The 26,469-nt window shown below is 39.1% G+C and overlaps 1 protein-coding gene across 4 annotated transcripts in view; it reads right to left on the reverse strand.

The window, feature by feature from the left end:
• The window catches only part of A1CF (APOBEC1 complementation factor), a 92,766-nt gene that overhangs the window by 50,631 nt on the left and 15,666 nt on the right, over nt 1–26,469 (reverse strand). For 2 of the 4 annotated variants that reach the window (XM_007520752.3, XM_007520750.3), the window contains exon 2: nt 6,326–6,469. The exons of the other annotated variants lie outside the window; for them this stretch is intronic. In XM_007520752.3, the coding sequence (XP_007520814.1) occupies nt 6,326–6,424 (99 nt within the window). In that variant the 5' untranslated portion in view covers nt 6,425–6,469. The remainder of the gene's footprint in view (nt 1–6,325; nt 6,470–26,469) is intronic. 4 annotated transcript variants of the gene reach the window in all.

Here is a 26,469-nt window from a genome sequence, read left to right on the forward strand (position 1 = left end):
ATTACCAAGAGGGGCCAGGCGGTGGTGCACCTAGTTAAGCACTCACATTACAATGAGCAAGGACCCAGGTTCAAGCCCCCGGTCTCCTCCTGCAGGGAAGCCTCGCCAAGTGGTAAAGCAGGGCTGCAGGTGTCTCTCTGATTCTCTGTGTCTGTCTATCTCTCCCTCTCCCTTCTCAATTTCTCTCTGTATCCAATAATAAAAAACCCAAATAAAATTAAAATATTTAAAGAAAAAAGAATATTACCAAGAAAATACCTTTATTAAGTATTATCAGATTCAAATTTTAAAAAAATAAAAGAAAGTCTTATATGCATCTGTTTAAGGGAGAGGAATATAATACATAGTTTATAGATATTTGGAAACTTATGTTAAAGGCCTCAAATGACCACTTCTGCCAAGCGATTTGGCGAGAAATTTATTGCTGTTAGAAAATAGCCTCTGGCAGACTGGGAGTATGGACTGACCAGTCAACGCCCATGTTCAGCAGGGAAGCAATTACAGAAGACAGACCTTCTACCTTCTGCATCCCACAATGACCCTGGGTCCATACTCCCAGAGGGATAAAGAATAGGAAAGCTATCAGGGGAGAGGGTAGGTTATGGAGATTGGGTGGTGGGAATTGTGTGGAGTTGTACCCCTCCTACCTTATGGTTTTGTTAATTAATCCTTTCTTAAATAAAAAAAAAGAAAAAAGAAAATAGCCTCTGGAATGCATTTCTCTTCCCTGGGTGACCGAAGTTCCCATCACATGAGGGACACACAGTCTCTACAAAAGGTTTCACGGCACTGTTCCTTGGAGTCTCCCACACTGGGCTCTGGCATTTCTGGCCGGGATGACAAGGCTTATTGTCAACACTAAAATAAAGTTGTCTTGTGGGTGGCTGGAGTGTTAAGACTTTGGGGAACTTGTGCCTCGGAGGGGCCCATGGTCTCATCCTGTTCTTGTGCTCAGTGCCCCTTATTTAAAGAATTAATATTCAAGTACATGATAAATGACATATGTCTCTGTAGAGCAGAGATAGAAGCAGGTGGTAAGAACAAGGAGGAGAGAAAAAGGAGAACCCAAGAGCTCTATTTGTACCATGAAGACAAATCTGTGTTTCAGTCACTAGACTTTTTGTGTGGTGGAGCCAGCTAACGGACTGTGTTTCTGAAGATATTTATCTTGATTGCCACGTGTGTAAAAAATACAATTGAGAAATAGTCCAGTTATGAACAACTGTGGGGATGAGGGAGTTAATTTAACTTGGGGCTCATTTAGAAAAGGGATTCTATCCTAATTAGACTTCTGTTGATCTGACACCATCGTTTCTACCTTCATACTTGGGTATTTGAAGTGAGAAATTGAATGAACCACAATTAAAATATGCGGCTATGTTGAAACCCCACTTAACGCTCTGAGTGTCATGTGGGAAACTGAGAGATGTTTCAGGTGTACAAAGTATTGCATTTTACTTTGACTGTGAACCATTAATCCCCGAAATAAAGAAAAAAAGCAAAATTAATCATCAAAAACTAGTAAAATCCAAGGATAACTAGGCAACCCAGTCAATGGAAAAGATAGTTGCATGTCACATGAGACAAGAGATTTAGAGCAAACATCTACACAGAATTGGTACAGATCAATAAAAGAAGAAGAAGAAGAAGGAAAAAAAAAATATGCTTAGCAAAGTCAAGCTTTGTTCCTAGTCTGAGGTAACAATTTTCAGCAAACTAGCTGGAAGAAGGGGAAAATGACTCCGTTTCTTTTTTTTTAAGAATATTTATTTATTGATTGATTCCCTTTTGTTGTCCTTGTTGTTTTATTGTTGTAGTTATTAGTGATGTCCTTGTTGTCGGATAGGACAGAGAGAAGTGGAGAGAGGAGGGGAAGACAGAGAGGGGGAGAGAAAGACAAACGCCTGCAGACCTGCTTCACCGCCTGTGAAGCGACTCCCCTGCAGGTGGGGAGCTGGGGGCTCAAACCAGGATCCTTAAGCTGGTCCTTGCACTCTGCGCCACCTGCGCTCAACCCGCTGCACTATCTCCTGACTCCCCCCACATTTATTTTATCTGCAATAATCTAATTGTTGACTTATACAACTTAGTATCTTTTTTACCTGGCTACATATCCGTCTCAAGAGTTCTTATATTTTTTTTTTCTTTTTATACTGTTACAAGATTATGCAGTCACAGAACTATGCTATTACCTGGAAAAGTGAGGGGGCAGGTGATGGAGCTCATGCTGAGCACCTGGTTGAGCACTCACATTATAGTGCGCAAAAACCTGGGTTCAAGTCCCTGGTCCCCACCTGCCCAGGGGAAGCTTCATGAGTGGTGAAGCAGTGCTGCAGCTCTCTCTCTCTCTCTCTCTCTCTCTCCTTCTCCTCCCCTCTCAAATTCTGGCTGTCTCTATCCAATAAATAAATACAAATAATAATAAAGTTTTTAAAAAGCCAGGACTTGAATCCAGTAAACAACTAAATGTTTTGTTTTGTTTTCTCTCTCTTTCTGTCATTCTGGATTTGCAGTCTTTGAAATTATTGCCTGCTGATGTCTACACTGCTCAGATGTCATGTGAATCTTCCACCTTTTGTCTCGGTGGTACTGCCCAGCTGGCTCTCTTCCAAGGACATGTGCACTTTTATTCTCTTGTTCCTGGATAGATTATTTTCTCTCACCCTCTAAATTTCAGCTTCACCTGAATTTTGTCTGAAGAAAACCACCAGATATCATTTTTTTTTTGCTCTAAAACCTGGTTTATGACATTCATATAATTTACCAGGATCTATAGTTACTTTTCTTAATAATTCTTTTCTGTCTTCCCATGAGAATTATCTTCAGGAAGACAACGATTGTCTCTCTTTGTGGGATCAGTCACTAAGAAAATAAATGAAAAAGTGAGAACTCAGGTTTTGACTTGGCCTGAGTGGCAGGACAGAGAAAAAGGCTCAACCATTTAATTAAAGCATTCATATATGCTGTAGAGACTTTCTTTTAAAATTATGGATTTTCTGGGGGAGTCCGGCAGTATGCAGCGGTTTAAGCGCATGTGGCACTAAGTGAAAGGACCCGCGCAAAGATCCTGGTTCGAGCTCTCCGCTCCCCACCTGCAGGGGAGTCACTTCATAAGCGGTGAAACAGGACCGCAGGTGTCTGTCTTTCTCCCCCCTCTGTCTTCCCCTCTTCTCTCCATTTTTCTCTGTCCTATCCAGTAACGATGACATCAATAGTAACAATAATAATAACCACAACAACAATAAAACAACAAGGGAACAAAAAGGAAACAAAAAAAAAGCCTCCAGGAGCAGTGGATTTGTGGTGCAGACACAGACACTGGAGCCCCAGCAGTAACCCTGGAAGGAAAGAGAGACAGAGAGACAGAGAGAGACAGAGAGACAGACAGAGAGAGACAGAGAGATGACCAGAGGAGAATGCAGCTTGGTGACATGGCAGCATTGATCCCACAAAGTATCCCAAGAGATTTAAAAACGTGCTAGGCTCAGTGGCCAGTGCTAGTATCTGCCAAGTGAAAGATTTCCTGCATCTTTATCTTTTCCCTTCTTCTTCAACTCTGCCTCAGAAAATGAGTTAGCAAATTTTCAGTCAGTGTCAAACAAAAGGAAAAAAATTAGATATTCTCTTATAACTCGACATACTTGGGGAAGGGAACTAGCTTTGACTTTGAATTATGTTAGTTTTTTTTTTTAATTTATTTTCCCTTTTGTTGTCCTTGTTGTTTTTTATTGTTGTTGTAGTTATTATTGTTGTTATTGATGTCGTCCTGTTGGATAGGACAGAGAAATGGAGAGAGGAGAAGAAGACAGAGAGGGGGAGAGAAAGATGGACACTTGCACACCTGCTTCACTGCTTGTGAAGCGACTCCCCTGCAGGTGGGGAACCGGGGACTCAAACCGGGATCCTGACGCCGGTCCTTGTGTTTTGCGCCACATGCGATTAATCCTCTGTGCTACCGCCCTACTCCCGTTTTTAATTTAATAGATTGAACATATTAATTATTCAGTGGAGGATCTTTTTTTTTTTGTCTAGAAATTAACATATAAAGCCACAAGACTTGCTCTTAATTTGGTTTGGTGCAGAAAAGGAAAGTAAAAAGTGTCTAGAATGAAATTAAATAGATAATTTATAACGTTATCATTTCAGGATTTATTTCTTATGATATTCTGTTTGCTGAATGCAATGGCTATGCACTCATAGCTTAATAGCTTTCTTACTTTCACACATTCAGGTTTGGGATACTTAGTATTATGAATGGCCTCTCACCAGGTAGGTCAATGCATGTCTCTTGTCACATTTAAATCATTGTAGATAAATTCCTACGAGGGGAACAGCGTTAGGTCTGAATAACGGCACGTTACTTTACAAGACAGGGTTAAATGCTTTTGACTGCTACTGTCTTCGTATAAATGTCTCAGTATCAAGAAGCTAAAATTTTAAAAAAATTGAAAATTGCCATAACATTTATATAAGTATTTGTTACAAAAGAAATGCTATACTGAAACTTATGTATAATATTATTTTTAGTGTAACTCTTATAAGCTAAATGCTAAAGAATGTTCTCTGTAGATCATAAAATACCTATTTATGTGGAAGGAGCCTACATAAAATCTTTTCAATCAAGGGCAGGAGTAGATAGCATAATGATTTTGCAGAGAGACTCTCATGCCTGAAAAAAAGTCCTAGATTCAATACCTCACACCGCCATAAGCCAGAGCTAAGTAGTGCTGTGGTAAAATAATAAGTAAATAAATTCAAGATCAGTAAGTCACTCATGTTAAAGCACATTAATTTTGGAAATGAAAATGTTGAGACGTTTATAAATGCTCCTAAAATATTTTTATTTTTATTTAAGAATTAAAAGCTAATAATACTTCATTGTTTGTCTTGACTTGAAGCTTTACAAAGTTTATCATAAAATAATATTTTTTGAAGTCTTACAATGTCCAACAAAATGCTTTCATTGGGATGAAAAATATAGCTAAGTGAAACATATCTAACAAAATATGCCATTATTTAAAATTAATTGAAAAATAAACATGGTACACTTTTAGCATTTTGAAAAAGACATACGTAATAAAAGAGCATTGCTACATATTTTGTTTCCAGGTATGACATTTATAATAGCGTATTGACCAAAAAGGATGACAGAGGACCTAGTGGGGGTTATATTGTTATGTGGAAAACTGAGAAATGCTATGTACAAACTATTGTATTTACTGTAGAATGTAAAACATTAATACCCCAATAAATAAATTTAAAAATATATATAATAGCATATTGATTTGCATAAGTTGAAAAAATACATGGGTGGAAGTCAATAGCTAAAATATACTTATTCATGTAAGAAGATGAATGTTTCTTCAAATATGAGAGACAATTTATATACCTAATACTGTCTTGCTTTAAATTTTTTATTATCTTTATTTGATAGAGACAGCCAGAAATTGAGAGGGGAGGGTGAGATAGAAAGAGAGAGATAAAGAGACACTAGTTCTGTTTCACCACTTCACCACCTGTGAAGATCTTCTGCTGTAGGTGGGGACCAGGGGCTCAAACCCCGGTCCTTGTGCATGGTAACGTGTGTGCTCAACCAGGTGTGCCACCACCCAGTCACCCTATTTTGTCTTTTGTAAACATTTAGTACTGTTTGCCCAATACTAATAAAAATCCTTAAAGGAGGTTATCTTTGCTATGGTCATCATGTTGCTTCATAGCCAATCTCTGTGAGTAGTGCATCTTAATATTTGTCTTTTTGACCTTTTAAGAAATCCTGAACGGGAGAGAAATCGTTAAGTATCCTTAGCTGGCTGGGCAGGTATTGTGAGAAGGCATTTTGGGTTTGCATAACTGACCAGATGATCAGTTTCTGGATCTTACATCGAGTCTTATTCATAGCCGTGCTTTCCTCCTCCCAGATCTCTCTGGAAACTAAGATTGGTTTCTGGATAGTTCTCTGCTGACTCTTGAAACACTTAGTTCTACTTCACAGGAAGATTTGGTTGGTAAATTCCAGCTATGTTAACCTATCCTAAAGTAGCCTTTCTAATCTGTGATTGTCTCTAGGGCTTTGGATACTGATTTTTGTCTCTAAATGACAAGTTAAGGTTGAGTTGGTAATCTCAACCTTAGGGTTGAAAAAAAGGGTAGCGAGAAGATCAGGTGAGGTCGTTGACTAACCTGAAACTGTTTTCTTCCCCCTTGGGAAGACATTTCCACCTCCAGAGTGACAGGAGTGACTGAACGTTTACTTTTTGCATCTTCGACCACTGAGATTCCACCACTGTCAAGTCAAGAGTAGGTCCCAGCAGGTGTAAATTCCTACCTGGACCAAGCTATATCCTGTGCGCTGGACCAGTGCGCGGAGGGCTGCTTCCTTCTGGATGCCGCTCAATCCATCCCCGGATTTGTGATTTGATTCCATTGAGAGTGATTATCGGCAAAAAATCAGGTTAATTAGGGTTGCTCACTGAAACCAAATTTAAGATAAATTAAGTAAATTACTATTGCCAAGTCCAAACTTGTCCTTTTCATGTTGTCTTTAGAAGGCATTCTCTATTAAAGGTTATTGCGGTTAGAGCAACTAGCAGTCGTACACACAGAAGATCTGTTCTGTGTCCTCTCTAACAGAGAAGTAGGACTCTATGGTTAGGTGTCAGAAGGAAAGTGGACAGTGTGGCTAGAGGGTCCCACTGGGTATGTTGTATACAGGTGTGTGTGTGGGGGAGGTTTACAAAAACAGCACTAAATCTTAGCTTAAACCAAATGTTAAACCTATCAAAAATTAAAAATAAAATGTGTTTAACTTTTAGTTAAAATTTAGAATTATTAATTTTTCACTCAGCTTTAAACACATTCTACTAACCCAAATGGAGAGAAACGTATTAGGCTATCTGTACCTTACACTTTTTATGTCTCATGTTTGGAGATATCTACCCTATACTGATTTTGGTTGTCATGAAAAGATTCAGGGTGAATGAACCAGTAATAATCTAGGAAACTGGGTTAAAAACTGGGTCACATAGACACAATGGAGTTGAAGTGATCATTGCAGTACAATGCCATGTCAAACTATTTCATCATAGAAACAAGAGGATGAAAAAGTATCCAAACTAATAACCACAATCTAGCAATTATGATTTTCAACATAATTGAGGGGAAACATCCCGTGATTCAATATTCATTAACCATCACACAGAGAGAAAAATTTTGTGCTCCTCATACAGATGTGAGCTTACATGGCCCTGCCCTTTATGATAATGTAGGTGCCCAACTTCTGTCAATTCACTTCTCACTCACTTTTTTTTTTAAAGAAGTTGTGGTCACTGTTACTTCATTTGTATACCGGCTTCACCTACTGCCTATCTGTAGAGTATTATACTTTACAGTCAATTAACTTGTTCACTTCACATGTTAGTCTTGTGCTTTACATTTTACACATATAAACAAAGATTCCCAACTTTGCCTTTTGGCTAAAATAAATTAGAATCTTTTTCTGAAAGTGACTGCAATAAACACACAGCAATCTAGGGTGGAACATGTGCAACTGACTACTTTTTTTTAGACAGATAATCTTTCTATGAGTATTCCCAGGAAGAGCTAACTGAGACCTGTATTTAGTTTATAATCCCAAGCTAGTGAAAACGTCCACAAAAAAATCTCAAGGAAGATCTATAAAATTCTCTTTAAAAAAATCTAAAAAAGATATTTGGAATATTACTGAAACACTAGCTTTGAAGACAAAATTTAACTCTAAAATTTTCCAAACATTGCTAATTTAGTCTTTTCATCAGTTTAGTCAAAATCTCTCACAATATTCAATGAAGTCAGCAGGAGGAGAGAGGCCACCGAGTCTGATGAGATTAATGGAGAATCTTACAGATGTTTGAAAGCAAAGTTTATTGATTTGGGGCCAGGTTGTAGATTTGTTTTCTACTGAACATCATCTTGTCTATTGAAAGAAAACAATTCATGATGAAATGACAAGTTTTACTTTCAAAACCTACCTTGAGTTTTAGTTAGTAATTAGTAAAGGTGATTCGAGAAGTTTGGGCATAAGAAAGCTATTTTTGCCACATACATGCTCACTATATAAATCTATAGAATGTCCCTAGACACTGTGGGGTCATTTGCAATCAGGAGAGAGAATTATAATTCAGAATTTTCCAGAAGAGAAGTTTGTTTTTCAGTGCCCTTTCCCCCCCCCCAAAAGTACTTCTTTATTCCAATATTTATCTAGTCTAAGGAGTGAACTTGGGTCCTAGATAAATATTTTTTAAGCAAGACAAACTTTTGTTGAAAAATTTGGTCAGTTTGACAGAAAATTTTTGCAATATGTTTTCTAAAATAACATCTTGTAAATTTTTCAAATTTGAGAACACTGTATTTTGAAAGAGTAGTTCTCAATATAACTCACTGAGGCACTAGATTTTAAGAACTTTACACAGTGGGAATTAAGACAACTGGAGCAAAATTAAAACATTCAGGAATATTCAGTATTTAGTCCTTTAAAATATTTACTGAGTACCTCCTATCATGCAATCATTTTTGAGACACTGGGGACTTAGAGGGATACTGAGAATGAATCCCCACTCCCCAATTTTGAGTTTCTTGGCATTTCATTGTGAGACAAAAAAATAAGATAAATAAGAAAAATATATAATGTGCTTTTGACAAATTCTGAGAAGAAAAAAAAAACAGCATTTGTGTCAGGAGAAGAAATGCATTTCAGGCTCCGGGTGGGGGTGCACCTGGTTGAGCGCACATGTTATAGTGCTCAAGGACTTGGGTTCAAGTGCGAGACCCCAGTCCCTAGCTGCAGGGGGAAAGCTTCATAAAGGGTGAAGCAGTGTTACAGGTGTCTCTCTGTCTCTCTTTCTCTCTCTCTCTCTTTCTCTCTTTTTGTCTCCAGAGTCATTGCTGGGGCTCAGTGCTCGCAATGTGAATCACTGCTCCTGGAGGTCATTTTTTTCCTCATTTTTTTTGCCCTTGTTGCTCTTGTTGTTGTTATTATTGTTGTTATTGGTATCATTGTTGTTGGATAGGACAGAGAGAAATGAACAGAGAAGGGGAGACAAAGAGGGGGAGCAAAAGACAGACACCTGCAGACCTGCTTCACCACCTGTGAAGCAACCCTCCTGCAGGTGGGGAGCTAGGGGCTCGAACTAGGATCCTTACGCCGGCCCCTGCGCTTCACACCATATGTGCTTAACTTGCTGCACTACTGCCTGACCCCCTCTTTTCTTCTCTCTCTCACCCCATTCTCTTTTGATTTCTGGCTATCTCTATCCACAAAGTAAAGATAACACCCCACTCTCTACTGCATTTCACACAATTGTGTATCTGTCTGAGAGAATGAACTTGGGAAGAGGCCTAGAATATCTGGAGAAGAGCATTCCAGGCAGAGGACATGCAAGCTGAGGTGGGGAATTTAAATGCTTCAAGAAAACATATGCTCACAGGATGAAGCTGAGGGAATGAGAAGTAGGGATCAAACAGATAATGGTTGGCCAAGTCATGTAGTATTTATACATTAAATTTTGTGTCAGAATGCTGGGCTAGCGTGGGGGTGCCTATTCCCAGGCACGTACTCTCTGGGTTGGAGAGAACGCTACCGGAGCCAGTCTGGGCTGCTACTCAGCTACGCAAGGGAGATGACTCAGGAACCAAACACATAGCAGGAGGCAATGCAATATATATATATATCAGAGAGCCAAAGCTTTTAAAGGACAGACCTGGACGTGGCCAGTTGGAAATGGAAATGGAAATTACTAGGAAAAGGGCGGAGAAAGGCAAAATGGAGCTGGAAAGGTAGGAACTTCCTTAGCAACTGTTGCAAGGATTTTAACTGGCAGGATTAATACTATCCTGGAGGCAGGGAGGGTCTTGAGGGTAGAAAGAAGATAGATCAAGGAATGGAATGGGTGGGGATCTTTCAGGCAAAACAATGATTATGTAGATAGGTCATAGTATCAGGAGTTCAGGGTGCTTTGTGAACCCTGCCGAACTCAACCACATCCTCACAATTTCCCAACATCAGAATATAAATCACTGGTGAGTGCAAACACATGCGGCTCATGGACAGAGAAGAGCCTCAGGAGAGATTAAGTGGCTGGTAATAGTCTGGCAGTTTACCAGTTGAGACACCAGCTCCAGTCTGTTTCACCAACAAGGGGATGGCTGAAGGGAGGAGAGGACTCACGTAAGACTCACCAAATGCAACTGTGAGTCTCCATTGCTACTGCCCTCAGAAGCTGGAGCCTCAAAGGGGAGGCCTGGTGCTGACACCAGTGGACAGAGAACTAACCAGGAAACTCAGGAGAAGATCTATACGTCGGTGGCCTAGTGGTGGGGCTGTGAGAGTCTCTCTCTACCCTGCTTTATCTCTTGGTCAGGAGTGAGGGATTAAGCTAAGAAGACTATTTATAGCTCACAGGGAAGAAAAAGAACAAAATATGTCTTTAAACCATTGTGCTCCACTCAGGGAGGGAATGGAGAAATAAGAGTGGGAAAGAGAAGAGAGAAACATCTGCAACCCTGCCTCACCAACTGTGACGCTTCCCCCTACAGGCGAGGGCTGAGGGCTGAACCTGGGTCCTTGTGTGATGTAATGAGTGCATTAACCAGATATGCTACAGCCCAGTCATGGGGCATTTCAGTTGCTCAATTCAGAGTGCTTTTCTCAGTAATCAGTGAACAGTTTCCTGGAGAAGCACTGTTAGCTAGACGATAATGGCCCAGAGAGAAGACGGGGTGAAAACAAGTTGCAATGGGAACTCCAGGAAAGATTGAGGGAGCCTCTTTAAACAAACAAAATATACTAACGTGGGGCTTGTCAGTGCGATTAGGGAGATGAAATAGGAAGCACCCATGAAGTCTTAAGTTTGGCATATGACAAACACTCCAACCCAACTTAGCTGTTGCTGTGAGTGCTGTGAGCAGGAGCAGAGAAGCAAAGTGAAGAGATAGTCATGCAGTTGTGAGAAAGGCCTGGTGGAGATGACCACCTGCTTTATGCAGTTTTATTCTTTCTTTTTTTTTTAATTTTTATTTATAAAATAGAAATATTGACAGGACTATAGGTTAAGAGGGTTACATTCCTAAATATTGCCCTCCCCAAAAATCCATATCTCATCCCCTCCCCTGATAACTTTCCTATTCTTTATCCCTCTGGGAGTATGGACCCAGGGCCATTGTGGGAAGCAGAAGGAAGAAGGTCTGGCTTCTGTAACTGTTTCTCTGCTGAACATGGATTGTCAGGTGGATCCATACTCCCATCCTGTCTCTCTTTTTTCCTAGTGGGAGGCAGGGCTCCAGGGTACATTGGTGAGGCCACCTGCCCAGGTAAGTCAGGTTGGCATCATGATAGCACTATGTAGTTTCTTTTGTGAACAGCACCATTCCATCCTTGTCTAAGGATGTACAGGGTATTATAAAGCCTGGGTTTTCCCAGCCTTGGGCATTAGACTCTTTTTTGCATATCCCTTTTGTTACCTCCCCAGCTGTTCTCTGTATTTATGAAGATGTTATCAGAATTAGGAGACAGGAAGGGTACATTTCTGAGTGCCAGGTGATTGAAAAAGGGTTGACATTCAGATTCACTCTTCCTCAATAGCTTTCTGGTTTTGTCTTTGGAACATCAGAGTCTCCTTGATCAAGGGAAGGTAATGGGGTTTCAAGATCTCTGCATTCCTGGAAGCTACAGGTGGATTAGAATGGACAATTCATGCCACTCTGGGTTGAGGCTGCTGGATAGAAATGTCCAGGGGTCACTGTAGGTCACGTTCAAAGTGCTGCTTATGACCCTTAACCTTAGGAGCCAGGGAGATATGACTCAGGGAGGGCAGTAAGGATCCAGAAATGAGAGGGACATTGAACAGGAAGGACAAACAGTGGAATAGCTCCTGATTTACACATCTAAACTAGGGAAAGGAGTAAAGACGCTGTTTTCTTTCATTGTAATCCTGATCTGAAGAGAATAAAAATTGCTTTTGTACATAAGAATTGGTTCCATCTTGCTCTCACCATAAAGCAGCAATGGTAGGGACTGCTCCAGTCTCTGAAGGGAGGCTGGGACATCCTGCCCTGCCACTCGAAGAAGACGGGTCCTGTAAGGAGCACAGTGCTCCTAGCTGTGACCATGAGCTGGGAGCTCAGATCAATAGAGACACAGAGGTTACCCAGGCCCTTGTATTAAGTATATAAATATATATATGGGCCCTGGAGCAGGTGGGTGAGGTAAACAGTTAATTTTAGTCACAATTTTTTTTTTCAAGAATGGGAGCTACTCTCTGTCCAAGTCCAACTTTCTAGCCCTTTCCTCTGACAATTTTTTCTCAGACAATATTTTGTTCAACTCCATGTTAGCTATGAAACTCAAGCAAAAATATGACAGTATTCATGAGCTCTTAGGAACATACCTAAAACAGATTTCCTAGTTTCTTTCCACCCTAAGAGCTCTGTTTTCATCTGCTTCACTCCTACTTTTTGTTTCCTGTTCATTAATCATTTTGTCCTGTTTTATACATACCACCTTTCAGCCACAAAGATGTAGATACAGCCACGATTTTATCCTGACTTCTCTGGATGGACGCCCTCACCAATGTGTCTTGGAGCCCCACCTCCCCACAGCCCTGCCCCACAGGGAAAGACAGAAACAGGCTGGGGTTAAGGATCCACCTGCCAACACCTATGTCCAGTGGAGAAGCAATGACAGAAGCCAGACCTCCCACCTTCTGCTCCCCATAAAGAATTTTGGTCCATACTCCCAGTGGGGCAGAAGGTGGCCAGAGGGCTGAGAACTTTAACTCCATCAGGACCCAGAGAGAGAGGAGGAAAAAGGGAGGGATATTTGGAGGTAGTAATAGGTGATTTGGAAAGGAAGAGAAGAGGGGATCATAATGGGGGAGGGATGTAAATAAATACAAATACAGACAGTTGTAGAAGTGATAATCCATATCTGCAACCTTAGGAAAACTGCTGTACCTTCCAATGGAGGAAATGGAGATTCAGAACTTTGGTGGTATGAATGGTGCTGAACTGTATCCCTGTTGTCTTGTAATTTTGTAAGCCAACCACTATACCTCTTATTGAAGGTGCAACTTGTGCAAGTAGTTATATAAATAACTGCAGCCATTTTTAGTATCTCCTGGGGATTTTATAGGAAAAAAAACTTAGATTGTACTGAAATAGCTTGTGAAGGACTTATGACCAAAGTTTATGCAAAGTCAACATTACATTGCATTAGATGATAAAGAAATATAAATTAATTCTAGTATTCTCTTTAGAAATTGCAGTTAGTCACCTCCTCTCCTGGGTCTACTAGGAATACCAAAGAAGACCACCTGGGACCATAACAGGATGGGACTAGAACAACTTCAGGAACCCACCAAATCACCAGTGAGTGCAAACATGTGTGGCTTGTGGACAGAGAGGAGCCTAGGGAGAGATTAAGTGGATGGTAACAGTCTGGCAGTTTACCAGTTAAGACACCACCTCCAGTCTGTTTAACCAACAAGGGGATGGCTGAAGGGAGGAGAGGACTCCCCTGAGACTCACCAAAGGCAACTGTGAGTCTCCATTGCTATGGCCCTCAGACTATGGAGCAGCTACAGGGAGGCCCTGTGCTGACACCACAGGGGACAGAGAACTAGAAGGAAACTCAGGAGAAAATCTATACCTCAGTGGCCTAGCTGTAGGGCTGTGGAAGACTCTTTGCATAACCACTGGATTATCTCTGCCCCACCCAGCTTTATCTCTTGGTGAGGAGTCAGTGTGATTAAGCTAAGAAGCCTACTTATAGTTTAAAAGCCCTCAGGTTCCCATAGTCTAAAGGGAAGAAAAAAAACTAAAGATGCTTTTAAGCCTGAGTTCCAACACAGGGATTAAAATAATATTGAAATAACTGTCAATTTCCACAGCTGTGAACCCTTTAATTACCTTACTTAGACACAAGTAAATCCAGGTAAGAGTGATGAGTAATTTGAAAAGTACTGAGAGAGGACCCTCATAACATACTATATAAAATGATTAAACCAACAAGAAGAAATACTCGAGAAATGAACCAGGACAAGAATCCAGCTAAAAGCCCCCCAAAGGGTGAAGCACAAAATAGTGAGATCAACATTCAAACACTAGTTAAGGAAATAATAACAGGAGTGAGTAAAGAGTTTGAAAGAATTGTCATCAGAAATGCAGAAACAACAAATGGGACTCTGAAAGAAAACACTAGTTATCTCAAGGTTATTAGAGAGCTGAAAGTTGAAATAGCTGAGCTAAGAACACAGCTAGCTGAACAAGCTAAAACAGTATCAGAACAAAGTAACAAAATAGATGAACTCCAGAAAACAGTAGAGGGGAGAGAGAATAGAATAAATGAGGCTGAAGACAGAATTAGCAAGATCGAGGGTGAATTAGAGACAACTAAAAAAGAAGTAAGAAATCTCAAAAAAAAAAAAAAAAGATTAAGAGATTCTGAAAACAACAACAGAGACCTATGTGATGACTTCAAAACAAATAATATAAGCATTATTATCTTACCAGAGGAAGAAAGAGAGGGAGGGGAAGAAAGCATTCTTCAGGACACAATAGCTGAAAACTTCTCTAGTCTAGACAACATCAAAGACATAAAGGTTCAAGAAGTCCAGAGGGTTCCAAACAGAACTAACCCAGACTTAAAGACACCAAGACACATCATATTTAGAATGGAAAGGAATAAAGATAAAGAAAGAATCCTCAAGAATGGACGAGAAAAAAAAGTCACCTACAGAGGAAAACCCTTACAATTAGCAGCAGTTTCTTCACCTAAACACCTACAGTTTAAACACCTATAGTTTCTTTACATAAACACTACAGGCCAGAAGAAAATGGGAAGATAGCTATTGAGTGCTCAGTGGGAAAGGCTTTCAACCAAGACTACTGTACCTTGCTAGACTGTCATTCAGACTCTATGGAGGCATAAAAACCTTCTCAGACAAGCAACAGTTGAAAGAATAAAAAAATCACCAAACCTGCCATGAAAGAAGTTCTAAAAGGTCTCCTATAAATAGTCGGACCACCATAAATAGGCCATCTATCAGCACACTCTAAAAATCTACAAGAAAGGCATTAAAATATCTTTGATATCAATAAAAGCCAATGACCTCAATTCACCTATTAAAAGTCACATAGTAGGAAGATGGATCAGAAAACACAACCTATCAGTATGCTGTCTACAGGAAACCTACCTAATTCAACAAGCAAACACAGACTCAAAGTGAAAGGATGAAAACTATCATACAAGCCTAATGGTCCACAAAAAGGGCAGGAGCAGCTATTCTCATATCTGACATGATAGACTTTAAAATAAATAAAATTAAAAATGATAGGGATGGACACTACTTAATGCTTAGTGGATCAGTCAATCTAGAGGATTTAACAATTATTAACATCTATGCATCCAATGAGAAGCCATCTAAATACATCAAACATCTACTGAAAGAGCTACAGCAATGCATTAACAGCAACAGCAACACTTTAAAGACCTAGAAAAAGAACAACAAAGGAACCCTAAAGCAACCAGAAGGATAGAAATCACTAAAGTTAGGGCAGAAATAAATAAGATTGAAAATAAGAACACCATATAATCGATCAATGAAAGTAAATGTTGGTTCTTCAAAAGAGTGGACAAAATTGACAAACTTTTAGCCAGACTCACAAAACAAAAAAGGGAGAAGACCCAAATAAATCAGATCTTAAATAATGAAAGAGGAAATATCACAACAGACACCGCAGAAATTCAACATATCATGTGAGGCTTCTATGAACGACTATATACTACCAAGCTAGAGAAACTGGGAGAAATGGATGCTTTCCTAGATACCTATGAACTTCCAAAATTAAGTAAAGAGGAACTAGATAACATGAACAGGCCATCACAGCTAATGAAATTGAAACAGTTATCAAAAACCTTCCCAAAAATAAAAGTCCTGGACCGGATGGTTTTACAAATTAATTCTACAAAACCTTCAAAGAAGAACTAATACCTCTACTTTTAAAAGTCTTACAAAAGATTGAAAACACTGGAATATTCCCTTCCAGCTTCTATGAAGCCAACATCACTTTGATACCAAAAGCAGACAGGGACACAAACAAAAAAGAAAACTACAGACCAATATCTCTGATGAACATAGATGCTAAAACATTGAACAAAATTCTAGCCAATCGGATACAGCAGTATATTCAAAAAAATGTTCATCATGACCAAGTGGGGTTTATCCCAGGCATGCAGGGTTGGTTTAATATATGTAAATCAATCGATGTTATCCACCACATCAGCAAAAGTAAGACCAAAAACCACATGGTCATATCAATAGATGAAGAAAAGGCCTTTTACAAAATACAGCATCCCTTTATGATGCAAATGTTACAAAAATGGGACTATATAGAAAATTCCTGAAGATAGTGGAATCTATATATAGCAAACCTACAGCCAACATCATACTCAATGGTGAAAAACTGGAAGCATTTCCCCTCAGATCAGGTACTAGACAGGGCTGTCCACTATCACCATTACTATTCAACATAGTGTTGGAAATTCTTGCCATAGCAATTAGGAAGAAGCAAGGAATTAAAGGCATACAGATTGCCAGAGAAGAAGGTCAAACTCTCCCTATTTGCAGATGACATGATAGTATACATAGAAAAACCTAAGGAATCCAGCAGGAAGCTTTTGGATATCATCAGATAATACAGTAAGGTATCAGGCTACAAAATTAATATTCAAAAGTCAGTGGCATTCCTTTATGCAAACACTAAGTTAGAAGAAATTGAAATCCAGAAATCAATTCCTTTTACTATAGCAACAAAAGCAATAAAATATCTAGGAGTAAACCTAACCAAAGATGTGAAAGACTTGTATACTGAAAATTGTAAGTCACTACTCAAGGAAATTGAAAAAGACACAAAGAAGTGGAAAGATATTCTATGTTCATGGGTTGGAAGAATTAACATCATCAAAATGAATATACTACCCAGAGCCATCTACAAATTTAATGCTACCCCCATCAAAATCCCAACCACATTTTAGGACAATAGACAAATGCTACAAATGTTTATCTGGAAACAGAAAAGACCTAGAATTGCCAAAACAATCTTGAGAAAAAAGAACAGAACCGGAGAAATGACACTCCCAGACCTCAAATTGTATTATAGGGCCATTGTCATCAAAACTGCTTGGTACTGGAACATGAAAAGACATATTGACCAGTGGAATAGGTTTGAGAGCCTGGAAGTAAGCCCCCACACCTATGGACATCTAATCTTTGACAAAGGTGCCTGGACTACTAATGGGTAAAACAGAGTCTATTCAACAAATGGTGTTGGAAAAAATGGGTTGAAACATGCAGAAGAATGAAACTGAACCACTATGTTTCACCAAATACAAAAGTCAATTCCAAGTGGATCAAGGACTTGGATGTTAGACCAGAAACTATCAGATAGTTAAAGGAAAATATTGGCAGAACTCTTTTCCTCATAAATTTTGAAGACATCTTCAATGAAAGGAATCCAACTACAAAGAAGATTAAGGCAAGCATAAACCTATGGGACTACATCAAATTTAAAAGCTTCTGCACAGCAAAAGAAACTACTACCCAAACCAAGAGACCCCTCACAGAATGGGAGAAGATCTTTACATGCCATACATCAGATAAGAGGCTAATAACCAGAATAAATAAAGAGCTTTCCAAAATCAACTACTGAAAACAAATAACCCCATCCAAAAATGGGGGGAGGACATGGACAGAATATTCACCACAGAAGAGATCCAAAAGTCCAAAAAAACACATGAAAATATGCTCCAAGTATTTGTCAGAGAAATGCAAATAAAGGCAACAATGAGATACCACTTCACTTCTGTTAGAATGTCACTCATCAGAGAAGGTAACAGCGGCAAATGCTGAAGAGGTTGTGGGGTCAAAGGAACCCTCCTGCACTGCTGGTGGGAATGTCAATTAGTCCCACCCCTGTGGAGAATAGTCTGGAGAACTCTCAGAAGGCTAGGAATGGACCTACCCTATGGTCCTGCAATTCCTCTCCTGGGGATAGATCCTAAGGAACACAACACACCCATCCAGAAAGATCTTTGTATACCTATGTTCTTAGCAGCATAATTTGTAATAGCCAAAACCTGGAAGCAACCCAGGTGCCCAACAATAGATGAGTGGCTGAACAAGTTGTGATATATCTACACAATGGAATACTACATATTTTTTAAAAAATCTTTTTTTTTCTCCAAAATAGTACAAGTAACAGCTTTTAAAGACAATTTTTATAAATTATTAAAGAAAAATACATTTTATTATATAGTCATATAGGTATCAAAAATGAATGAGGAAGTTATTGTCTACAGACTCTTCACACCTCTGATACAAAGTCAGGGAAATATTTCACAGGAAACTTTAGCAACCACTAGACACAGGCACATAAACGCATACAATATAACTGCATACACTACACGTAACAAATACTAGTTCTGAGTGATGGATGCTTGACAAGAATACCCAGATTATTCAACATTAGAGAGTCTATTATTTTATTTGACTGTACTGATAAAGAAGAAAAGAAAATATACACAGTCATTTCAGTTAATGTAAAGAGGCATTTAATCAAATTTTGTACTGTCTACTGATTTAATGATAATGAAAAGAGCTGGGTGGTGGCGTACTTGGCTGAGTGCACATGTTACAGTACACAAGGAACCAGGTTTGAGCCCCTGGTCCCCACCTGCAGGGAGAAAGCTTTGTGAGTGGCGAAGCAGGGCTGCAGGTGCCTCTCTGTCTCTTGCCCTTTCTATCACTCACCTCACTTTCGATTTTTGGCAGTCTCTATCCAGTAAATAAAGATGATTAAAAAATTAAAAGAACTTTTAAAAAATGATAACGAAAAAATCAAATGGACCAGGGAGATATCCTCACAGTTCACACAGAAGATTTCATGGCTAAGACATCCCTGACACCATCATAAGCCAGAGCTTAGCAGTGCTCAAGGCTAAATAATAAAAGAATCAAAATTTTCAAATAATAACTTAGTAAGCCAGCAATAGAATAAATCCTCTTTGAATTGTTAAAAAGTATTTATCAAAAACACAATGCATATATCATGCTTAATAGAGCACTGCAATTATTTATTATGATTAAAGATGGGTAAATTGTACAAAAATTCTGAACTAATTAACACTACAAGAACAGTTACAGTAACTTTATTCTTACTTAAGCAGAATTGCGGGGCTGGGTGGTGGTTCACCTGCTTAAGCTCATATAGTATGAAGCACAAAAACCTGGGTTCCAGCCCTCACTTCCCATCTGCAGTGAGACTGCTTCATGAGCAGTGAAGCAGGTCTGAATGTGGCTATCTTTTCCTTTCCCTCTCTATCTTCCACTGCCTTCTCAACTTCTCTTTTTTCTATCCAATAAAATAGTAAAACAAAGAAACAAATAAACAACAGCAGCAACAACAAGAAAGACAGAAATGACAAGTGAAATATAACCTAATGGGAAAATCTAAACAATAGAGATAAAATTTATAAATAAGAACATATGAAAAATGCCGAAACTTTATATGGTCCTGTTTCAGATGGTGAGAAAGGCCCTAAGTGGGAGGAAAGAGAAGAGGGTGTTCTGCCAACCCCCATCACAGGGAGATGAGAGAAGTACCCAGCACCATGAATGGGCTGTAAACCATTAACCCCCAAGAAAACGATTGAAAACAAAGACTGAAATTACAAGGGAGAACACAATGGCCTGGGGAAATAGATGATTTCTGTTATACAGGCAACAGCTCTTGCCCTGTCAACCTAAATCCTGATACAATTAGTTTGAAATCTAATGATTGTGTTCAACTGGCAGGAGTACATGTGCACCAAGTGTCCCGAAAACTATTGAAAGAACAGAATTATTTGAAGCTAGATTCAAGTTAAAATGAAAACAGACCCAACAGGAGACATGTAGATTATAGTATGCAAAATTGCTTAGACCCATAGTTGAAAGTTGAAATTTGCCAGTAGGTGCCATTTCAAATCACAGGAAGTTTAGAGATAATTTCATACGGGGATAAAACTGACATACTACCTCTCAGCATATGCTAAAATATGAAGTGGGTTAGAGAAATCCCTTTATTCATTCATTCCCTTTTGTTGCCCTTGTTGTTTTAGTGTTGCAGTTATTATTGTTGTCCTCATTGAAGGAGGTCTCGAAACTTGACATCAGGCTCAACCTGACGCTGTTGACTGGCTACGGAAGAAGGGCAAACGCTAGAAGAAGAAGAATTGTTGGATAGGGCAGAGAGAAATGGAGGAGGGGAGAAGACAGAGAGGCGGAGAGAAAGACAGACACCTGCAGACCTGCTTCAATCTTTATGAAGCAACTCCCTTGCAGGTGGGGAGCCGGGGCTCAAACCAGGATCCTTACACCGGTCCTTGAGCTTTGTGCCACGATTTAACTTGCTGTGCTACCACCCAAATCCCTGAGAAATCCCATTTTTAAAGCATTATGTAACTAGTTGGAAAGTAAAGGGAGAAGATAATAATGTTTAAGGCACTCTACTAGGGAAAGAGAGAGGCAGACTGGGAGTATGGACCGACCAGTCAACGCCCATGTTCAGCGAGGAAGCAATTACAGAAGCCAGACCTTCCACCTTCTGCAACCCTCAATGACCCTGGGTCCATGCTCCCAGAGGGATAGAGAATGGGAAAGCTACTGGAGAGGGGGTGGGATATGGAGATTGGGTGGTGGGAAAAAAAAAAAGATTATTTTCTTTGAAAAACTGCTGTAGCTTACAATAAGGGGGTTGGGGATTCAGAGCTCTGGTGGTAACAGTATGGAATTATAACCCTGTTGACATGTAATTTTACAAATTAATATTAAATCACTAAGAAAAAAATAATGTTTAAGGCTCTTCTTGACACTTGGCTGGGCACACACAACAATGCACAGGACTGGTTTAACTTGCAGGTGGGAGTTTTCATGAGCTGTGAAGCAGACTGCAGGTGTCTCTCTCTCTCCCTGCCTCTTTCTCTTCCCCTTTCTCTCAATTTCTCTCTGTCCTATCAAGTAAAAGTAAAGAGAAAAAACAAAACGGGGAAAATGGCAGTAGGGGTCAGTCACTGAGCCCCAGTGATAACCCTGGTGACAGTAAAAAAGAAAAAAAAAAGGCCTTTCTTACTAAGTTTATAAGGGTCATACATCAAAAAATTCATCTATATTTGACTAGATAAACTACAAATATCTTTAGTGGGAAAATAAAGTTAAAATAAGTCAAAGATTTAAAGAAAAATGTTTACTGTTTATGTAATAGACATTTATCATAGAAGAGACATCTATAATATACAGTCATAAAATCTATATATACTTGGTCTGTGAACAAATCATCAAAAGACCAATTAATTCACGAGAGGAAAATAGTTTGTAAACTTGTCACTAAGATGTAGCCATCAACTTTAGTGATGAGAAATAGCAAATTAAAACAAAAACCAAGACACAGGGATACATTTATTCTGATGAAGAAACTCTCTGAGAATTGTATCAGTCAGTGGTTTTATCATTGGAGGAATGTCACTGAGTATACTTAACGCTAGATAGTGCAGCCTACCTGGCTATCTGTAGGAAGAGCCTGGAGTTGACCAAAAGGCTGTTACATGGTTCCAGCCATGACATAATCTCCCCAGACAATAACTTGGATCCACCTGCATATCAGATTTCAAGCTCAGGGGAAAGAAAATAAACACGCAAACAACAACAACAACAACAAACAGAATAGCCACAGGCCCTTTGGAATATAACTAAAATATGCCTACCAGCTATCTACAAAACGGAGACACCTCCCCCCACCCTCCCCCCCAACTCTTCATCTGCACTATTCCAGTCTTTAGGTTCATGATTGTTCAGCAATTTGTTGGCTTTATATGTTAACTCTCTTTTCAGCCACTAGGTTCTAGATGCTAAGATGATGCCAACCAGACTTCCCTGGACAGACAACCAGCCCCACCTGGAGCTCTGCTTCCCCAGAACCCCGCCCCACTAGGGAAAGAGAGAAGCAGGCTGGGAGTATGAATTTACCTGTCAACACCCAAGTTCATCAGGGAAGCAATTACAGAAGCCAGACCTTCCACATTCTGCATCCCACAATGATAAATAAAAAAAAAAATAAATTTAAAATTTCAGGCAATATGCCTACTATTTACTGAATTTACTATATATTTTGTTCCCTAAACTTTAAACAGAATGGGATAGATATTGCCATTCTTTTGATATATGCAAACAAGCAAACAAGAAAAATTTGTTGGGTTCAAGGTTACTCCAATAATAAGGGGCAGACCCAGGATTTCAATCTTGATAGCTTAGGGTCTGAGAGCCTGTGTTCTTTCTTTTTTCTTTATTATTTAAATAGAATGTCTTCAGTGTCTCACCATAAGTATGCATTTTGTTATAGCTCTCTGGGTGTTTACATATTTAGTCCTTGCTTTCTACTTGATAAACATTATGTATAGAGATTGAACTTTATTATTATTTTTTCTGAATTTTTAAAAAATATTTATTTATTAATGAGAAGGATAGGAGGAGAGAAAGAACCAGATTATCACTCTGGTACATGTGATGCTGGGGACTGAACTCAGGACCTCATGCTTGAGAGTCCAACACATTATGCACTGTGCCATCTCCCGGACCACTTTTTTATTGAAATGATCATTTTCCATTTTAAATTGTTGTAATGAATTCTATTATTCATTTTAGAAATGATAAAACCTTTCTTCTGTTCATGAGATGAGTGATGAGTGATGGTGTATTATGTTTTATATCCTTGGCTAGATTTAGCATACTAATATTGGGTTGAGGTCCTTATATCATTGTTAGCAGGGTCAGTCTTTTCCTTTGTCTTCCTACAGTTCTGTAGATTGGTGTTAAGATTTGTGCTCTAATAAATGAATATCTGGGGCCAGGAAGTGGCACACCTCGCTAAGCACTCACATTACAGTAGGCAAGGACCCAGGTTCAAGCCCCTGGTCCCCTCCTGCAGGAGGAAAGTTTCACAAGTGATGAAGCAGGGCTGAAGGTCTCTGTCTCTCTTCCTATCTCCCTCTCCCCTCTCAATTTCTCTCTGTCTCTCTCCAATAATAAATAAGCATTTAAAAATTATACTTGAATGACATTTCCCTAGTTTCATCTGTTCAAAAATAAATGGAGTGGTCCGGGAGGTGGAGCTGTGGCTAAAGCACTGAACTCTCAAGTGTGAGGTTCTGAGTTTGATCCCCAGAAGCACATGTACCAGAGTGATGTCTGGTTCTTTATTTCTTTCCTCCTTTCTCACTAATAAATGAATAAAATGTTATATAAAAGAAATGATTTATTTAAAAATAAGTGGAGTAGTTGTGTAGAGAAAGGAGAGAGATGACAAAATCTACGTACCCATTCCTAAAAACACTACTGTGAGGACGACAAGACAAAACTCATGAGGGTATATTTTAAGGCCATGTTCTCTTCCATAGAGACAGATGGTCTGAGTTATCTACAGCCCTGTGGTAATTCAGCACTTCGAGTGTCTGCAGTGGACATTTCAGTGCTATGTCTTTTGGGTAAGCACTCTGGGTAGGGATTTGGAAACAGTCAGGATAAGACCACCTTTGGTCATAACTGACAGTCGTTATACCTCACAGAACCATCACTTCTTGGAAGAGAAGAGAGAAGTCACCTTCACAGGTGAATAGCTATCGCTTGGCAAAATATGACTTAAACTCTCAGGATAATTTCTATGCTTATATTTGCATTAAAGGGTTCATTTCTTCTTCCCATTGGCCTTTGACTCTTAGATCATAGTTAAACAGGCAGGAAGAAGACATTAACTATGGACCAAGCGGTGGTTAACCAAAACTGCAAGTACTCCTCACAGACATTAAACACAACTCCTTTGAGAAATGGGCCTCTTTTACTCCCTTCATCTCAACTTTCAAATATCCATATGATTTCCCTCCTCTTCTTCTGTCTCCTACTCTACTAACCCATTCTCTAATAAGTTGCTTTGTATTTTCTAATAACCTGGAGATATTTCTGGCTAATAAAGTTTCTCATTCTGACTGGAACATGAGGTATGCTTTTAACACAAGACAGTCATTATAGAGAACAGTGCTGGTTGATTACAACCTCCTAGAGAAATGCTTATTTTTACAAAGGTGCTTTTACTACTGTTGACGCTTAGGTTAATATGCTATCTAATCAGGAGTCCTTGTAAGTCTTAAGTTAGAATATCTTAAAATAGCAAAAGGATAAAGGGGAAGCCATACTTCAGTGTAGTAAAAGTGCATCTAGAGAAAGTAAAATAATAGTAGAGTAAAAATCAAGCTAGAATTTATAAGAATAAAACGAATCAGACATACAGATGACTGTTTTAATTTTTATAAATGTCTTAGAGTATATGCAACTTTAATACACACACACACACACACACATTTACAAATGTCTGGGCTAAATCATGATATTATAAACATACAATTTAACAATTAAAAAAAATGTTTCAAAATAAGCAGTCATCTACACTCCCACCTCAAAAGACAAAGTTACCCAGGCTCTTGAACTAATATTCTTCTGGGCTTTTAGACACTAATTCTTGCAAAAAAAAATTCTGACACCTAGAAATTCTTCTCGCTTTTGTTTGAGGAATAACTAATTTTAAACAACAATTTCCTCTCATTAAAAAAACCCTGTTTCAGATCACAAGTGACGCAGAGCCTCCAGCTTTCCAGCATATGCCCACTCAGTGGATAACACAGAGGCTCACTTGATAGTCTGCAGAAAAGTTTTGCCACTTATTTGCTTAAAATGCCCTTGAAAGACCAGTTAGAAGTTCTTAAATCCCTGGGATTCAGCAGAAACTGTTAATCACAGACTGGAAGGTAGACGAAGAGGCATCAGCCTATGCAAGTCTTGTCAAAATAGAGCTTTGAAATTTACCTTTAAGTGCTCCTGTGGTTTTGCAAGTCATATTTACTCTGTCAAGGGACTCCTTCCTCATTTTTTTTTTTTTTGGTCATATTCTGGAAATCAATGTCAGTGTAATCTACTCAGAAGAGACATACAGCTTGAATGGATTCCTTAACTGTGACTTGCAAAATCTTGCTCAGCACAGTCCTATTTTTAAGTGTTTGATCCAGAATTAAAATCTAGTCCAAATGGTTACTTCCAGATTCAGCAGCCTTAGTCACTGTCAGATAACAGTAGCTGTGAGCTGTAGGGGTGACTAGGTAAGAACACACTTCCTGGTTTGTCCTTATAGCACCTCTAAGGTGCCATTCTTCCCACCTCTGGAGGAATTCTGACTCAGCTGTCTAGAGTAGAAGTCAGGAAAGGGTATGTTTTAAAGACTCTCCAAGTGATAACAGTAGACAGGTAAGTTTAAGACTGCTTAAGGAAAAGCTAGTCTAAACAAATTGGATGCCAAACAAAAGAGGCTAGTGGCGAGTGAATTTTCTCTCTCTGCTCAATAGGTGGGATGGTGACTCATATACAAATTTTTATTTAAGAAGTCTATACAAGAAACGTAAAGATTACAGGAGAAAAGGATTAAATATTTTTGCCTACAATTATTATGTAATAATTATCTGCCATTTTATTTTATTTTTATTTACTATTAGATACAGACAGAGAAATTGAGAAGGGGAAGATGGAGAGGCAAAGAGACAGAGACACCTGCAGCCCTGCTTCACCACTTGTGAAGGTGGGGACCAGGAGCTTGAACCTGGGTCCTTGTGTAAGTACGGAATTTCTTACATTTTCCAGACTAACTTCCAATAAAAGTTTCTAATAGAGTCTGGGTTTTGATGTCTTTCCTGACTTTTGTGTATAAGTATCCTTTCTTACTGCTTCTTATACTTTCCTAACACACCCAACTTTCTTCCATTATTGGACTTAACCTAGGCTCAGTCAAGATACAGAATACTTACTACACTCTAGACCATGCCATTCCACGAGATCTTACACCATTGCTAGAAGGCTCACCTTAAGGTATCTCTCCTACAATTCCCTAGTCTCAAACTTTGGTTCATTAACAATAAGGAATCATTTCATTCTCTTAGGCTGACATTTGGTTCCTGCCACAATCTGGTCCTATTTCAACCTAGTTCTTAGTGAAACTGTAGAGCTATCCATTGGGTTTCCCTAAGATATGATTCCCTCTTTTTTTTTTTTTTAATATCTTGTTTCCCTGTTTCCATTTGCCTAGAGTATCCAAAATTCTTTCTATAATCTTTCTGACTGAAATGAATTCACTCCTACACTACTGGGCTGAGTTAGAGGGGGGTAGTCTGCTAGATACTAAGCTGGGACTTCATCCTCTTGTCCTTGAGTCTTGGTGGGAACATTGTATCTTCTTGATTCCTCGTCAGTCTCCCAAATTACTTTGTTCTCTTGGATTTCCAGCTTGTCAACTGCAAAGGTTAGGACTTCT

Source organism: Erinaceus europaeus, chromosome 1 (genome assembly GCF_950295315.1).
Source record: "Erinaceus europaeus chromosome 1, mEriEur2.1, whole genome shotgun sequence".
Lineage (NCBI taxonomy): Eukaryota > Metazoa > Chordata > Mammalia > Eulipotyphla > Erinaceidae > Erinaceus > Erinaceus europaeus.